At 42.0% G+C, this 18,178-nt stretch overlaps 3 protein-coding genes across 5 annotated transcripts; 2 read left to right on the plus strand and 1 right to left on the minus strand.

Annotated features, from left to right (window-relative positions):
- Window positions 1,794-8,433, plus strand: LOC110436319 (glucose-6-phosphate 1-dehydrogenase, cytoplasmic isoform-like). Of its 3 annotated transcripts, none has more exons than XM_021463058.1 (16): window positions 1,794-1,976; window positions 3,031-3,226; window positions 3,623-3,708; window positions 3,972-4,017; window positions 4,087-4,267; window positions 4,741-4,898; window positions 4,981-5,049; window positions 5,282-5,340; window positions 5,841-5,877; window positions 6,093-6,164; window positions 6,327-6,474; window positions 6,635-6,730; window positions 7,350-7,420; window positions 7,536-7,651; window positions 7,836-7,881; window positions 8,043-8,433. In XM_021463058.1, the coding sequence occupies exons 2-16, from the start codon at window positions 3,059-3,061 to the stop codon at window positions 8,211-8,213; spliced, it is 1,524 nt and encodes a 507-aa protein (XP_021318733.1). In that variant the 5' UTR covers window positions 1,794-1,976; window positions 3,031-3,058; the 3' UTR covers window positions 8,214-8,433. The 3 variants fall into 3 exon arrangements, with proteins under 3 accessions (XP_021318733.1, XP_021318732.1, XP_021318734.1); XM_021463057.1 differs by having other exon boundaries at window positions 1,795-1,976; window positions 3,034-3,226; XM_021463059.1 differs by lacking the exon at window positions 1,794-1,976 and adding an exon at window positions 2,008-2,130 and having other exon boundaries at window positions 3,034-3,226.
- LOC8073684 lies at window positions 9,225-12,238 on the plus strand. The gene is made up of 2 exons (XM_002446647.2): window positions 9,225-9,619; window positions 11,171-12,238. Exons 1-2 carry the CDS (start codon window positions 9,400-9,402, stop codon window positions 12,130-12,132), a joined length of 1,182 nt encoding a protein of 393 aa, XP_002446692.1. The 5' UTR covers window positions 9,225-9,399; the 3' UTR covers window positions 12,133-12,238.
- Window positions 13,750-17,429, minus strand: LOC8073685 (F-box protein SKIP14). Its single transcript, XM_002448035.2, has 3 exons — window positions 15,704-17,429; window positions 14,250-15,057; window positions 13,750-14,099 (listed from the first exon to the last, which is right to left on the minus strand). The coding sequence occupies exons 1-2, from the start codon at window positions 16,559-16,561 to the stop codon at window positions 14,542-14,544; spliced, it is 1,374 nt and encodes a 457-aa protein (XP_002448080.1). The 5' UTR covers window positions 16,562-17,429; the 3' UTR covers window positions 13,750-14,099; window positions 14,250-14,541.

Genomic DNA, 18,178 nt, shown 5'->3' on the forward strand with positions numbered 1-18,178 from the left:
GACTTGGCATTGCAAACTCCCATAACAAAATACAAAGGATAAAAATAAGCCATCTCCAAGGGAATTAGCATTTGGACTTGGCAAAGGATAAAATAGGAGGTCTCCAGACGCGCGCGCTTTCCTCGCGCGTGCGATCGGGTTTGCAAAGCCGTCCACAGCTTGGCATTTTTGCCAAGTTTGCTCCCTCATTTGCCAAGTTGCCCAAATTGCAAACTCCAAATGTAAAACCGTTGGATACCTCTTTTGGAGTTTTTTGACAAATTAATCAAATGCAAACCTCAAATGCAAAACCCTTAGAGATGCTCTAATATGTGGTTGTATCCTCGTAGTTATTATTGTAGCATTGTCATAGTCTTCCGTCAATATACCTCGGAGAGATCATACCTAGGATTGAGTTCTTCACAGTTGGACGAGTATGACATTTTTACCTACTAGATAAAGTTAGGACTTGAGATGTGTCATTTTAGTGCCTCTTATGACATGATCTTTGGACACGCCACGACATGATAATCTTTAAACTATATTAGAATCTTGAAACGGTGGGCTACATAGTTCAACCCACATCTTATGCCATGTTCGGATCAATGGAAATCATTCATCTAACCTATCTAGTGTAACAATAGTCATTCAAGTAAACATAAAGTATGTCTTTTGCGCATGAAATGTGTAGGTATTTGTATAGTTTTGAAAAGACAAATGTTGATAAAGTAGACGTTCTCGCCTAAAATAGTATCTAAAATAGCACTTATACTCACCTTCAAATCTCTAAATAATATCAACTATATATGCACACTAACGGTTATCCGAAGAAAATTAGTATAATATCGCCAAAGATCATGAACAAGACTAATAATATAGTCTACAGTCATTTGTATGTAAACTTACAACAAATACTACCTTCGTATAGGAGTTAGAAGTCGTTTAGGACAGCACGGTTTCTAAAACATAACTTTAATTACACTTAGCCCTATAGTAGTTATTAGCTCATCTATGACTTTGAATCTAGTTTTTTTAATAAATTTATTTAAAAATATAAATGTTGCACATATTTTCTATAAATCAAGTCAAACATGTGACATACACACCAACGATGATAATTAAATAGAGACGGAAGGAGTATAGTCTATTAGACTTGCTCTTAAAAGCTATCTAATAGCTGGCGATGGTGCCCATTTTAAGTTCTACCTCTACTATGAGCACCAAGCTGAGAAGGAACACACTGTTATAGGAAACTTAGGCCTTGTTTAGATCTATTTTTTTATTTTGATACTGTAGAACTTTTGTTTTTATTTAACAAACATTGTCCAATTATAGAGTAACTAAGCTTAATGAGCACCAAGCTGAGAAGAAACACACTGTTATAGGAAACTTAGGCCTTGTTTAGATCTATTTTTTTATTTTGCTGTAGTACTTTTGTTTTATTTAACAAACATTGTCCAATTATGGAGTAACTAAGCTTAAAAGATTCGTCTCGTGATTTATATGCAAACTGTGTAAATAGTTTTTATTTTTGTCTATATTTAATACTTCATGCATGTGCCGCAAGATCCGATGAGACAGAAAATGTTGAAAAAATTTTAGTTTTAAACAAGGCCTTAACCTCTCATCTAACCTTTCTCTACTGTTACCACTTTGCCAGTTACCGCACAATATTTCATTCGTGTTTACATGCGGTGCCAATGGAGAGCTTTTTTGTTTGCGGGAGGTCGGGAGGATGGAACTGGGGTTGGTGGCACAGAGCACGCCGGCTGGCGGTCGCAGGTAGCCAAGCCAGGAAAGGTTGGTAGGTGGCGGGCAGGTAAAAGTGGAAACGAACCCAAGCGTCAGACGGGCAGCGCGGCTGCGCGGGGAGGCCGCCGCCGTCCGCGGTATATAAACGAACGGCCGCCGAGGGGGACCGACCGAAGCAGCGACAGAGCTCCTTCCTCCCACCCGCTCGGCGCTCGGCGCTCGCTCCTCCAGAAATCTCGCCGCTGGTCAGTGCTCTGCTCTCCCTTTTGCTTTGCAGAGCGATCCCGCACCTCTCCCTTTTTCTTTATTTCCCCATGCCCAGCCGGGGGCGGCGAGTCCGAGGTTTCTCCATCCGGTTCTGTCGTCGTCGCGGCTGGCTTTGCACCGGCCGACTTAACGGTCGTGCTTCTCCTCGGGAAACTTGCTTCTTTATTAGGGGTGTTCGGTGTCGCGATCGCTTCTCGTTTTCACCAGCCGCGCTCTAGATTCTTTCCTCAATCGCTAACGGTTCCCTGCCGCCGCCGCCGCCGGCTCTGCTTGCCGCGGATCTTGTGCAGCTAGAGTTGCAGATCTTTTTGCCCCCTGTTCGGTGGAGTGAATTCTGGTTAGCCTTGAGCTGCTTTGTTTTCGGCTTGGGGCTTTAGCAATTTTCTCTACTTGTTGGAATCGCTTCCTCACCTCCGGCTGTTTCGTAGCGGCTGTTTTTTTTTTTTCATTTAATCATCTTCCATTTTGCTGCTAGGAATTGGGAATTGGTGGAGGTTTTGGCATATTAACTTGAGGGTATTTTACTGAAATTAGCCACGAGTGAGAACTTGTGCTACTCGGATGTTAAAATTTTAAATTGAATGGGTTTAAGCGGTTACTGCTCTTTTGACCTTTAGATACTGGTGCTTTTGGTGTCCTCGGCAGGAAGAGAGATCCAAATTTCAAATTCTTTTTCTCTCAATACAATAAGCCCAGATACCTTTGGAAGAATACAATATATGATATGCTCTTACCTATAAAGCATGAGGCACATCGATAAGATGCAATTCACTACTTCACTTAAAGGGGGGAGAACAGGAGTGTGATCTTAGATCTGATCATGTCCAGTTTTTGTCTCAGGTTCTGAGGTTGCAGTAGATGTTGTGCTCTTTTTAGCATAAAAATGGTGTTGAGCAAGACTAACTAACGTGTTGTGCTAGCTTACTTGCCTGTTCTTGGACATTTCATTAACAACACAAACATGTTCATGATAAATTTGGGTCACTGCAAGTCATTAGCATCTTTCTCACTTGGATAGGTGTATTATTGTAGCAGGTAGAAGAGGCTCGTACTATTTGTCATGTCAGGAGGATCGACACCATCATCAAGGCGAAACAGCTTTAATTCTTTGTCTAGAGACCTAGACCTTCCTTCAGAGCAAGGTTGTCTCTCCATTGTTGTACTTGGGGCTTCTGGTGACCTTGCTAAGAAGAAAACTTTCCCAGCCCTCTACCACCTCTTTGATCAGGTATTAACTATTCCTTATACAATTTTACAACTTAGAGTGTAACTTAAACTGTAAAACTGTAATGCACATTCAATTGAGCATTCCAGAGCAAGTAATCTGGGCTAGTTTTCTTATTGTAACCAGATCACAAGTATAAGCACACATAAATGTACACTTCTCCTGTACGTGATATGAAAGTGTAGAAGACAAATTGAAGGAATGATGGCAAACAACACATCAAGCTTCTACACAATAACTAGCTGTATTGCAGTCCATACGCAAACATATAGATTTATTATTTACAAACATGCAGCATCTGTGCAGTTCCATTTGTTAGAATCTGTGCGGTTCTGTGATATACACTATAATTATCAAGCTAGTGGATGTATTGACTGAAGTTAATATTCATTGTTACAGGGATTTATACAATCTGGTGAAGTCCATATATTTGGTTATGCTAGATCAAATCTTTCTGATGATGGGTTAAGAGAACGCATTCGTGGGTAATGTTCCTGATGGATGGAGCTAGTTCTTAAGTTGCATAACACAGAAGTTCTATTTACTGCACGAAGATTTCATTTCTGTCCATACAAGACATGAAAACTTATATTTTTTCATATTGCTACATTTGGAAACATGTAGGCTCGGAACGAAAATTAACACTGATCTGTAATGTGCTGTAAATTCCTAGATATTCAGCAGTTGCATGGAATTGAAAAGGCATGCATCTTTACTCCTTTCAGTCATAGGTGTTCTTTTTATACAGGTATCTCAAAGGAGACCCAGAAGATCTTTCAGAATTTTTGCAATTAGTAAGTTGTTATAATTACAATAAATTTATTCTAGGGCACAGACATCATTATGGTAATTTTGTGTCTCAGATAAAATATGTCAGTGGTTCCTATGACACTGGAGAAGGATTTCAGAAACTGAACAAGACAATATCACAGTATGAGGCGTCAAACAAATCAGGAAGCTATCGCAGGCTCTTTTATTTGGCATTGCCTCCATCTGTCTACCCTTCAGTGTGCAAAATGATCAGAACATATTGCATGAATCCATGTAAAAGTTTCTTTCCTATGCTGAGTTTCTTTATTCTGATAAGCTAATGCAAATCCTTAGTTTAATGAAGAAACAAGTATGGTGGATCAGTGGAAGCTTCAAGTTTTAGAAGCTTATTAAGTTTCATTAAGATTCTATTATATTTGTTTTCCTTGAAGCGAAATAAACTTTTACATTGTTATTCAAAACATTCGTTCAGTAGTAACAAAAGAGCATGTTCATTTTTAAGCTTGTGTTCCTACCTTCTATTCACTACATTCAAATAAATATGAAACTGATTTGGAAAAGATTGGTACAAAGGACATTCATGCTGTTCATCAAATATTCTTTAATAGTTAGTTCTTCACAAACCAAGAGGAATTAAACCAATACCAGTTCTCTTTGTAATATATATAGAATTATAGATTTGAAAATTCGAGCACTTAGTACTGTCAAGCCTGGGCTTCACATTAGTGTTGTGCTTGTGCGTGCAGCTTCTCACCCTGGATGGACCAGAGTCATTGTTGAGAAGCCCTTTGGAAAGGACTTGGATTCCGCTGAAGAATTAAGTGCCCAACTTGGGGAGCTATTCGAGGAACACCAACTATACAGAATAGACCATTACCTGGGAAAAGAGTTGGTCCAAAACTTGGTAATGGATGTAACTTTTTCTCAACTTGCTTTACATTTCACGAATACTTGTCTAACTTTTTTTAACCAATACCATGTTACAGCTTGTCCTTCGTTTTGCCAACCGCTTGTTCTTGCCTCTTTGGAACCGCGACAATATTGATAATATACAGGTAAGATGTTTTGTATTCAGTAGCTAGCAGTTGGCAACTTTATCATTCAAGAAGGTACTTTGTAGTTCTGTTCATAAGTTATTTGACTTGATCCGTTTGTGATTACAGTAGGGAGCTGCTGTATTCTACTGTAACAATTTACTACAGTTTGAACTGAGCCAAACTGAACCTAAGATAACCGAAAGCATTACAGTATCAATGACATGGCATGCTAATTACTCCAATACTGCAGATAGTATTCAGGGAGGACTTTGGAACTGAAGGGCGTGGAGGATATTTTGACCAATATGGGTATGTACAAGCATTTCTTTTCCTTGCAAAAGTAGAAGCACTAGTGTACCTTACTAGCTAAATTATAAATCTTCTGCGTAATGTATATATAAAGATGGTATTGATGATAAATTTGGAAATACTTGAATTCCTGGTTGATTCTTATCAATGAATAGATGTATTTTGTATTTTTTTAGTGGAGATGTATTTTGTATGTAAAACTGTGAAAAATTCATGATTTTCATTGTTGCTTAAACTTGCAAGATTTAGCAGGGAAAGGTGCAAAACTTTAGTAACCAAATAACTTGGAAGGAGCATGCTTTCCTTTGATACTGAATTGCCAAAAAAAAGATCATATCACTCTCTCTTACAATGGTTGAACAGATGAATTGATGGTGATGAGCACCAGATGATTCTGCCTATTTCTGTCACATTGATTAAACATTTTTGTGTTTCTTTTTATACCTTATTTTTCTTTCCATTTGCTCTATAAATATCTGACTCTGCTCCTGTTGTTGCAGAATCATTCGTGATATCATTCAGAATCATTTACTGCAGGTAAATATAAATAAGATATATTTAATACTCTATTTGCTATGGTTCTGCGTTCTGCTATCATTTTCATAATTGAGTCCAGGTTTTAGAGGTTTATTAATATTTTAGTGACTATGGACAGTAAAGGCCTTCTTTTCCCTACTTGGTAATTGAGTCCAGGTTTTAGAGGTTTATTAATATAATTAGAGGTTTATTAATAATTTAGTGACTATCTGCAGGTTTTCTGTTTGGTTGCGATGGAAAAGCCTGTCTCCCTTAAGCCTGAGCACATCAGAGATGAGAAAGTCAAGGTCCAACTCTCTTTACTCTATTGATGTTACTACTTATATTGCAGCTTCGCCAATTTTCTTGCTGTGGTTTGATTTGCTCTCTGAAATGTGGCAGAGTGCACATCTTATGTTTTTGTTGTTTGGTTAGTGCTCAGAGGAACTAGTTCCGTGTCTTAATTTCAGGTTCTGCAATCTGTGAACCCTATTAAGCCTGAAGAGGTAGTCCTTGGGCAATACGATGGCTACAAGGATGACCCTACAGTGCCAGATGACTCAAATACCCCAACTTTTGCATCTGTTGTTCTTCGGGTACACAATGAAAGATGGGAAGGTATATCTTTCACCCACATGACAGTATCTGTACATATTACATTTGAAATCTTCATACTTGAAGTATTTTCTCTCTGTGTTTTTTTTCCATCCAGTGTGCCTTTTCTCAATCATAATATCTTTACTTTCTGTATCAACCCTCTAATACTCATGTCGTGCAGGTGTTCCTTTCATTCTTAAAGCTGGTAAAGCATTGAGCTCAAGGAAAGCAGAAGTTCGGGTGCAATTCAAGGATGTTCCTGGTGACATTTTTAGAAGTATGTGCATAGAAGTTAATATTCATGGTGTAGTTTACTCTTAGTATAGATTTACCTGTATAGGAGGGGAGCGCCTTTACATAACCAGACAGTACAAAGCAAGATGTTCTTTCATAACTTAGAGATCATGGGATCTGAAACTACCAAAGGATTGGCTAAAGGTCCATTGACAATGCAGAATGGGGTAGGCCAGGTCCATGCATTGATACTGGAAAGCCAGGACAGTGGTCCCTTTAGATTAATTGAAATGCAATCGTGCAGAGCACGTGCATTGCCGTTTAACTTCTCACTGAAATTTGTCTACATTAGCTGTCATATTGGTAAAATTAGTAAATTGTTAAATTAACTCAAGCTGGGCTAGATTAAATAAACTTCTGACTGAGGTTCAGCATGCAATTGTTAGTTGTAGGGTGGATGGATGACACTCTTTGTTCATTGAACAACAAAACAATACTAAGGATGACAATTTTCCTCACCTTATAGCTTCATGGAATGTCTCTCTTATTGATGACCTTTTGCAACGAATATTTTATATCGGTTCATTATGTTGTTCTGTTATGTCCAAGTAAGAATTAGAGATCTTGGTAATTGAACTAAATCTAAATATAACCTGGTGAAGATAAGAGGCAAGGAAGAAATGAGTTTGTTATACGCCTCCAACCATCAGAAGCCATGTACATGAAACTAACTGTAAGTCCTGCTACTTCTCTAGGGTCTAATTTCTTGTTTTCATCAGTAAAACGTCATGACATTTCTTTAGAATAACAGAATCTCTAATTAATCTTTGAAAATTAAATTGCTGCAGGTTAAGAAGCCTGGGTTAGAAATGGCTACTGAACAAAGTGAACTTGATTTGTCATATGGTATGCGGTACCAAAATATCAAAATTCCTGAGGCATATGAACGCCTTATCTTGGATACGTAAGTGCCATCCTTTTCATCATTCTAACATATCGTTTGTTACAAAGAAATTCTCTCATCCTAAAATCGTGGATAGCTCTGCATATATCATGTCTTGTGTTGATAACAGTTGAAAAGCTTCTTCTATGCAAAATTTTGCTTTTCTTTACTGCACCTGCATTGATCAATATCGATGTTTCTACAGAATAAGAGGAGACCAGCAGCACTTCGTTCGCAGAGATGAGCTAAAGGTTCGTGCCACCCTGCATATTTATGCCCACTTGTTGGATCATTTATCAGCAATAACTCTTTTGTTTCTGTTTTGCTCTTAACTCCAGGATCCTTTATCTGCAAGAACTCTTTCATTTCTGTTTCACTCTATCATCTAACACTGCACCTTTCGCTATTTCAGGCTGCTTGGCAGATTTTCACTCCTTTGCTGCACGACATTGACGACGGCAAGCTGAAGGCCCTCCCATATGAACCTGGCAGTCGAGGCCCCAAGGAAGCAGACGAATTGAGCGCGAGAGTTGGATATGTGCAGACCCACGGTTACATATGGATACCACCGACCCTTGCATAGAAGAGAATGGCCGGTTCCATGGCCTTATAGGAATTGTGTGTATCTAGGAAGAGTGCCCTACAATAAAGCTGCGCATATATATTGCCCATTTCGCTATATCACACGGCGTTGTAATAATGTTCTGCTGAACATCCCAATTACGATATGAAATAAAAATGCATGTTCCATTCAGAGGGTGTTTAGTTCCCTTTTCATCCAAAAAATTATGGGTTTTGGTTTCTCATTTTGTATAATGAAGCTAAATACTATGTAAAATTTTTGGCAACATGGTTGTCATTCTCCATTTTGGATTTTGGTCTCAAGAGGTCATAATGAGGACAATAAATTCTGCATTTTGAATGAAACTAAACATAACCCTGAAAAAATTGGTATTTTGCATTTCATCATTCCAAAGTAGTGCATTTTGTATTTCATGGGAACTTAACATGCCCTAGTATGACCAGCGATGGAATGCGTTTGTCCCTGCAATAGCAATACTAAGGAGTTCAAAATTGACTAAACTTTCTAATCATTTTTTTCTATATTTGATCAGGTTTTTAGAATGATACGTTAACATCTGCCAGGTTCAAATAAAATTACTATCAAGATATACACATTTTAACAAAATTAGTTTGATATTATAGATGTTGATATATTTTTCTAGGGTCTTGTTCAATTCTAAATTTTTTTGCAAAATGGAGACCGTAGCATTTTCGTTTGTATTTGACAAATGATTTGTCGCACAAATTACAGGTAAACAGTACAATTAGTTATTTTTTATCTATATTTAATACTATATGCGTGTATTGCAAAATTCAATGTATCAGAGAATTAAAAAAAATTGTAAAACTTGGAACTAAACAAGGCCTAGATCATAGCGAAATGGCATCTAGTTTAGGTTATGATCATTGTACACTGTACGCTACTCCTATCGTCCTCTGCTGCCGCCGCTCTCCGTGGGACGCTTGGGCTTTGGGAGCACCGCAGCCGTCGGATTTTATATCGGACGGTCCTGCGTGGCTATCAGGGAAAAGATTAGGGGACTTTTGGGAGGGACGGGGGAAATATCTGGACGCAGACACTGGGCCGCGCTGCTTCTCCGTCCCACTAAATCATCGCCGCCGGCTAGCCGCAGGAGCTCGCCGCCGCGCCGAGGCCGAAACCGCCGTCGCGTGTTTGTGAAGCTCTCGAAAAAGGGGCGCGCAGCATGAGAGCGGCCGTGAACACACCACCTCCGCACTGCTACTCGCGCCGCCGCGCCAGCGCCACGCTGCTGGATGCGCGCCATGTGTTCGACCACGTGCCGCAGCGGCCCCTGCCGACCCTGGCAGCGGAACTCCGCGCGCGGCCCGTGGCCGCGGCCACCCGGAGGCCCGCGCAGCGCTCGGCCGCGTCTGCGGCTGCCCCCACCTGTGGCCCCGCTTCAGGTACTGAAATTGGAGCCTTTTTCTTGTTTCCCCTCTTCTTCAGATAAGATTTCTGCTCTTGGTGCATCCACTTCCCCTTAGAGCTGCCTCATTTGTGCACTGGATTATCATTTGGTGTTTGGCCAGTGGTAGCACCATTGGATTGTTTGCATGTGTTGTTCAATGGCCCTTTAGCTTTTAATGAGGACAGTATTATTTTTTGTGGCACAAAAGGACAGTGGGTGCTCAAGAATGGGAGTAAGCTTCAGTCTAGCTCGCAACTAAAAAAGTATGAAATGGTGCTAATTATTACTTAATCTGGCTACCCCAGGAGTCTAGAGTGCATTGAATCTTCCTTATCAGTTGGGTTGGTGGTTGTACCATTGTTGTTTCTGGGGTTGTGCGACAAACCCCTCTATGTTGGGTTTTCGTGTCCTATATTTCCCTTAAAAAACTGGGCCAGCATATGTTTTTGTTTTCTCTTTTAAATATAACTTAGGGCAAACCTCTTCCTTTTGAAAAAACTTTGGAATGTTTGAAATGGTAGGAATGGAAGAGAGAGGGAGAAATAAGAGTATGATTATAAGATTTCAGTGTTCAGAAGTTTGCTCTCTGTGTAATGTAGGTTTGTTTGCTCACAGGTGAACAAAAATGAATTCAACTCATATATCGCCTCACATTTTAATGTTGGCCGGTTGACACTCTTTCTGGGTTCAGAAGTACAATCCTGGAAATGGACTTATTAACACTTAGCCTTCATTCAACCATGTGATTTGCTTTGGTTTTATAGGATTAACTATGAACCTTTGATTTAAGGAGAGTGGAGAATTAAATTTATGGACTCAACCGCCACAATCATATGTTCTAACATTAGAAATTTTTTGTTTCATTGTCATCTGGATTGCATCAAAATAGATGGAACAAAAGCATATATGATGGTTGACCTCAAATTGAAACTTGACTGACTTGCCTGATAAATGCAACACACTTTGAACTTGGAAAATGCTTAGGTACACACGTACAGAAAAATTGAGGCAGGAAAAGTAGCTTTATTTGTTAGTGATTGTTCTTATCTGTTTGGAACATCGATACATGATGTACATCATAGCATTTTACATGCTTGTTGGAAGATTGTATCAGTTTGCATGCTGGTTGGGAGGTTGTAGAGGTTTGCATGGTGTCGTTGTTGACTTGCTAGAGTTTGCTTCTTTGTAGTGATCATCATTGCTTGAGAGGCTGGGATCTCTTTACCTAGCTCTCTCTAATATTTACTTGTCCCAAGCAACGTCTTCTTGCTGAAATTGGGTAAGGTATAAACCCTTGCTTGCAATATTCTACCCCTGCTTTATTCAAGAAGTGAAGCAAGTTCTTCATATAAATGAAGCATACTCTTGTCATGTATTGTGCATTCTGAGGTTAGCCATTCTTGTTGGGTTGATGTGTTGATCTGTTCTCTGATTCTTGTTGGGTACTTCCTACATGCTTTCCAAGATTAACTTCTCAGCTTTGTTAAGATATGTCATATTTATCCAAACTACAACATCATTGACAAGCTTTCTAACCATTGAGCAGTTCCTCGTTTGTTTAGGACATTCCTGCAAATTCCAGCTGCCTCTTCTTCAACTTCTCGCGTGCGTTTAACTCTGTCTGCGTTCTTGCCATCAAGACGGAACTTTGAAGGCTATATTCCTCGTAGCTGCTCCAGTTCATCGATCCAGATCTATAGCCGGTCATCTCTGTTAAATCTATCACCAACTTCTGCTCTCATGGTGTCCTCCCAGCTCACCTCCTCTGACGTAGCCCAGCGTTCAGAGGAATGGTTTGCTCTTCGCAAGGACAAGCTCACCACTAGCACCTTCAGTACTGCTTTGGGTTTCTGGGCTGGCAACAGAAGGGCAGAGCTGTGGAATGAGAAAGTCTTTGGAGCAACAGAGATCAAGCTGCCGGATACTGCTAGGTCTGCCATGGACTGGGGGACGCATCATGAAAGCATAGCCATAGAGCAGTACACAAGCATCACAGGAAGACTGGTGGGCACCCTTGGCTTCGCAGTGCACACCGAGGCCAACTCCGGATGGCTCGGAGCTTCGCCTGACGGAGTCCTTGGGTGTGAACCGGACGGCGGGATCCTAGAAGTCAAGTGTCCGTTCAACAAGGGCAAGCCCGAGCTCGCTCTGCCTTGGCGCGCCATGCCGTACTACTACATGCCGCAGGTGCAGGGCCTGATGGAAATCATGGGCAGGGACTGGGTGGAGCTCTACTGCTGGACGCCCAACGGGAGCAGCCTGTTCCTGGTGCCACGGGACCGTGCATACTGGGCGCTCATCCATGAGGTGCTGCGCGACTTCTGGTGGGGCGACGTGATGCCTGCGCGGGAGCTGGCGCTCCTGGGCAAGGAAGACGAGGCGAGATCCTTCAAGCCTCAGCCCAAGCACCGGCTCACGAACCTGGTGCTGTATAGGAGCAGGAAGCTGGCCTCCGAGGCCAAGCTATTGTGTATGGATGTTGGCGGCCATGTAGAATTCTTCAAATGAGATGTTCTGCCGTCGATTGTACACTGTGTTATGACTATTCTTTAAATTGATTGACTCATGATTGCGTTACCTTCAAATAGTCATGTTCTTTTTTGTTCTGTTTAAAGAGTAATAATCTTCCAGTCACATGTCTTGTCTCTTGTGATCGTTTGAAAGCCTGAAACTGTGGAGTCTGGAACGATTCAGGTTAGAACAAGGTTGGCTCAGATAATGGATTTGATGGATCAGCCAAATACAAGTCCAAATGCAATTATTTGTGGTTCTTCTAGCACATGGATACCAAGCTGTGTCGTGGCACCATGGATTTCCTGCCTCGTGCCTATTGTAAATTGCAATGCTTTGGGGTTGGCCTTTGCTTTCCCTTGTACGCGAAGGAGAAGTGAGACAGCGATTGCCCGCTTCTTGGATATTCTCACTCCCTCCGTCCTGGATGTCCAAAACGGCAAAACGGACTGCTCCTCTTATCCATCCATCCATCTGCTGGTTGCTTCCGACTTCCGAGCTCTCAGGAATCCTTGTCTCGCCTTGCCTGTGGGACAAGCAATCCGGTCTGCAAATCATCTACGCTCATGTGGCCGGCACCTGGCTTGGCAGGTCAGGGCCTAACATAACCCGGTGCCCCCGGTCAAGAACATAGTAATCTGCAGGAGGCGGACTTGTTACAAACTGCAAGCCAAGGCCGGTAAACCATGCGCTCGGTAAGGCGGCTTTCTGATTATAGCGCAGCATGCCGCTACCCTCGGTTCGGTCATTCTGCTGATGTTGAGCCAAGTGGTCGGAAGCGACCAGCACTAGTTTGGTTCAGCAGGTTTGCTGTAGGCCTTGTTTAGTTCCAAAATATTTTGCAAAATATAAATAGTACCAATTTCGTTTGTATTTGACAAATATTGTCCAATCATGGACTAACTAGGCTCAAAAGATTCGTCTTGTCAATTTCGACCAAACTGTGTAATTAATTTTTATTTTCGTCTATATTTAATATTTCATGCATACGTCTAAAGATTCGATGTGACGGGGAATCTGAAAAATTTTGTAAAATTTTTTGGGAAGTAAACAAGGCCGTATATGTATCTCTATAATTAGAAGTTTAGAACAGCAGGCAGCACTGTCCTCCAGTCAGCTTTGTGGATCTTAAGCCATGTGGTCACGAACGCCCAACAGTCCAGAAAGTTTGTTGGTTCAGTATATTTGTGGTGTCTGTCTATAATTAGAACAGCAGTGCTCGCGCCGCTGATCCACAATCCATGACCAGAAAGGTACTCATTCCATTCCAGATGTCCTGCGGATGTTGCATTATTTAAGCGACAATGCGTCTCTTCTGCAGAGAAGGACGGGACCAGACACCTGGTTCCAGGAGAGAGGCAGCACTCAGTAGCATGGAAACATGACCGCAGAGAGCAAAAACTATAAAGGGAGACACAGCCAATCGCATGCTTTGTTTTCAGCTTTCATCAGCACTAGCAATGGACGGCCATTTATTTCGCTCACCAGCACAAAAAAGACGGATGTGTAACCGGATAGCAGTTAACAGATATAGCCACAAGAAACAAACAAAACAAAAACTGAAAATACACCTGGCAAAAACAGGAACCTGACATTTGCAGGTGCAAAAGAATCTAGCTAAGTTAGATGTTTTGTCTTTATTTATTGTAATAAATTAGGTAGTACAAAGTTTCCACTACCCAGACAGTAACTATTACATTTGTCAATTGTCAAGTTACATAGCACGCAGCCACACAACTAGATATAACTATTACATTTGTCAATTGTCAAGTAATATAGCACGCAGCCACACAGGTTGATAGGTAATATTGGACAGATAGATACATCTGATTTTATTTTGGGGCCAATGAAATCAATTACTTCTGATGTCCCAGGAACATGCAGCATCAAGCAACCGGCTGGAAAAAAAATTATACTGTTGTAGTTCAACACTGAGCACTTCATTATTCCAAAAGGAAACATCCCTGAAACAACAATACAAGCAAAGACTCGGTAAAAAGCTAAGGCCCGATTTGGAGAGCAGTATTCTAGCTAGTTGCATGCATTAACTGAGCTAGTACAAAAATTTGCTGCAAGGACCAAAAGAATATTATTAGAAGTATAACATGACGTACCGCAATTGTCAGTTGCCACCACTCACTGCTGACACGCTGATAGGGAAACCATACTTTCATCTTCTGGTTTTCTGGGTTATACTGTTTTTTTTTCTTTTTCTTGGAAGCAAAAACAATATATCATCTGAGCACCTACACCGATAGCAAACTGGTATACCTTTCTCTTTTTTTTTTCTTTTCCTTGTTAGAATAATCAGTCAAGATGACTGATGGATAGGAGCATCAATCAACAGAAGAAATGCTATGTTAACTGTATCCATTCACATCCAGTGGATATAACAGAATCAAACATCTATTTTTCTGTGGGGGGTGAGTCTTCGTATTTGACACAGTCACGGCAAAGGTTCTCCAGAAGAAATGTCTCTTGGAACTCACTGTCTATACATCTCCCACATCGCAGACATCTTGAGATGCAAACAACACACCCTCTGCAAGTACTAGCTCCGCTGGTCTTGCATTCCTTTGATGGACAATCATAAACAAGCTTGTAATTAGGACAGAGAGGACACTTCTCAATATCAAGAGCATATTCATCATGAAGATCTGGTACGAAAGAATCGGGAACATATCCACCATGAAGATCTGGTAAAAGACGATCAGCATGAAAGATCCGAGGCTCTTGTTTGTGTAATGCCAGCTCCTTGTCTATTTTCATCAAGGACAACAACTCTTCATATTGTGCTTCTGATGCAGTGACACGATTTGTAACTCTGAGTTTCTTTAAACCAATATCTGCTACCATATTAAATGACCTCAGATTGTCAATAAGACCTTGATGAGTAATCCGGAAAGCACCAAAAATGCCCAACTGTATCAAAAAATAAATAAAGAGACAGGAGGCAGTTAAGTAAATGGAGAATTGTGGATTGCCAAAACTGGTAGTTAAGTTTTTCATACCAGTTCAACTGCTATTGCAACAAAACTGAAATACAGTAAAGCAAATAAATATTCATGTGAAAAAAAAAACTAAGCTTTAGTTGAAAAATAACTACCTTTCTTTGTATTATGCTACAAAAACATGCAATATTATCAAGGTGAGTCCAAGTACGTAGTCCTATCTAACTAGTTTGCATTCGAGTTTGTGGTCTGGCAAATATATATGGACAAATTAATGAAATTAGCTAATAGGAAAAATATGTAACTAGGTTTTCAGTTCATCTCATAGATCCAAACAGAGTAGCCAAGGTAGCAGCCATGTTCCACAACTGTATATTAGCACCCAATAACATTGGCTGGATGCCCAGAGTTGTAAGTACTGAAAATGCATCTAGAGCTATCAGAAGCATGATGCAATTCAACAATAATGTAGAACCTTTTAAAGACAATAACAATCATATAAGATGGTATAGCAATATAACATTATAACATTGGATAGCCAAGAATATCATAAGATAGATTCCTACGGAGATAGTATCATGCATAAAACATATTCCTATGGATCGCATCATACTAACCTTTGTTAACTGTTGATTACTTTCTAAAACAGCTTTCAATCCCTGATCTGTGATGCTTAGACAGCCCATAAGACTCAGGCACTGCACAGAACCCGGGGACTTCTGTGTCAGGCACAGAAGATCAGCATCAGACACCTTCTTGCCCAAGTGCGAGTCAATATGGATGCATTTCCATAAAAAGGGTTCGTTCCGGACAGCTGAACGTAGTGACTTGCACACCATCTCAACAGCAAGAATGTCTCGTAAGCCAAGATAGCTCAGAACAAACACCATTGCTTCATGGGCATCATTTCCCTCCTGGACAGGAGCAACATCAACCATATCACAGCATGGCAAGGCTGTGTCACAAGAGCTAGATGGGTCCTCTGTGACCCCTATAGGCTCTGAGCAGGATGCAATAGGAGGCAACCGTGAAAACTGTTCCATGCCTCCAGCACCTGAGAGGCCTCCAGACACAAAAGAATCCTCAAAAACACCGGTATAGGCACCACTCCATGGCTCCGGAGTGAGCACAAAAGCCTGATTCAAGTAATAACTCAGGTCTGCATAGAAATCATCATCGTCACTGCTTCCAAAATGCCCAGCACCAGACATGACCGTGAGGTCTCCAATGCAACTGGCAATCGCAGCTGTGAACGTAGTCTCCAAGTTCATCCCAAAGGGGTCCGTGGGTAAGAGATCCACAGGATCCGACTCCACCTCCTCCTCCAGCTCCAGCTCCAGCTCATCCCACCACAGCGAATTCACCCCGCAGGATGAAAGAGGGGAGGCCTCCTCCGACCGGCACCCACAACCAAGCATCATGCCGGCACAATCATCAGTCACCAGGAGCGAGCGTGACGAGCAATTCAGCGCCATAGCCTCCAACCTCCCTTCTACTACCTCCTCTATCCCTCGCTCTCTCTTTTTTTTTTCCTTTTTTCCTTTTTTTCTTTTTTTTTGATTTTTTTTTATCTACAGAGGACGATAGAACACGCGGCCCTAGATCTCCTCAAGAGAACCCTCTATTCCTGGTCCGGGCCGATCAAAAAAACACAATCCCAAGGACCAAAAACTTCACAGAGCAATCTCGATCATGGATCCCAATCCAATAGCAGAGAGAAGCTAGGCGCCCAAACAAAAAATAATAAGCCGAATCCCTTCAACCAATCCACCCCCAAATCTAATCACCCGACATCACCAACACCACTCAGCCTGGATAATCACGCCCAAATCACCACAAACAATCAGCACCAAAACAAACACTCCTCCCCAGATCCCCGATACAACCAGCAACAGTAACAGTGGGAAACGGAAACCGAAATCCCCCCGAACCGGTACGGCGAGGAGGTCGGCGGTGATTGGCGAATCGGGCTGCAGGGCAGATGCAGAGCTCCGAATGCGGCGGCGGTAGGACGGGTGGTGCTGGGATTGGACTGGAGACGGTGGCGCGCGCAAACCCTACGCGGGAGGCAGGGCTATGAGGACACGGTGATGGTGGTGGTGGTGGTGGTGTGGAGAGCGGGGGGTGGCGTGGGGGTTCCGCAAAAATCTCGAAGCCTCCTCTTCCTTCCTGCCGTCCCCCTTGGCCTTCTTCCGCGCCGCGCGAGGGGAGCGGAGGAGAAGGAGGGGTGGGGAAGGGACGAGAGGGTGTGGCGGCCTCTGCTCTGGTGGGGGCCGGGGCAGCGGAGCGGCTGGCTAGGCTAGCGCGATCTGGTTTTTCTAACTCGCCTTTTCGTTTGCGTTCTGGTGGTGGATTTCCTCCCGTCCGAACGGGGGTTCCTGAAGATGCCCCCCGCCCGCGACCGCGCGCGGATTCGCGCGCGCCGTTGGGGTAACGGTGAGGCTGGCGGAGGCGGACCGCGCGAGGCGAGAGCGGGGTTGGATTGCGGCGCGGTTTTGCTATTTGGAAACTCTGTGGGCTTAATTTTGCATATCTGCATACTTGGAAGGCGATCAAAGAGCGTGAATGCATTTCCACGGTGACAGTGACAATTCTAAATTCATGGCCGTTCTAGATGCCGCGGAAGGGTCTGCATCCAAAAGGAATTTAATTGATCTATGTAAAGGTCGAATCACCCCCTCCCAAAAAATACTAACACCTATAGAAAATCAATTATAAAGACACCATAACGGTGTGAGATGAAGTGGAATATCAAATGGTCAAGTGAACATTTATGCCTTTACGAGAGTATTTGGAACTGCTCCGCAAACTCTATTTCACATATTCTACCGTGGAGCAGCTCCATAAAAAAATAGAGTTCGTGGAGCACCTCTCTAGATATTCTCGTAACTCTACCATTTTTCCTCGAATAGTGCAGTTGAACCTGTTTAGCTAAAAAATATGAAAATAGAGTTCGTGGAGCACCTCTCTAGATATTCTCGTAACTCTACCATTTTTCCTCGAATAGTGGAGTTGAACCTGTTTAGCTAAAAAATATGAAGTAGAGCTAAAAAAATATGAAGCAGATCAGTCACAAACACCCTTTGCATATG

This window comes from Sorghum bicolor, chromosome 6 (genome assembly GCF_000003195.3).
Source record: "Sorghum bicolor cultivar BTx623 chromosome 6, Sorghum_bicolor_NCBIv3, whole genome shotgun sequence".
Lineage (NCBI taxonomy): Eukaryota > Viridiplantae > Streptophyta > Magnoliopsida > Poales > Poaceae > Sorghum > Sorghum bicolor.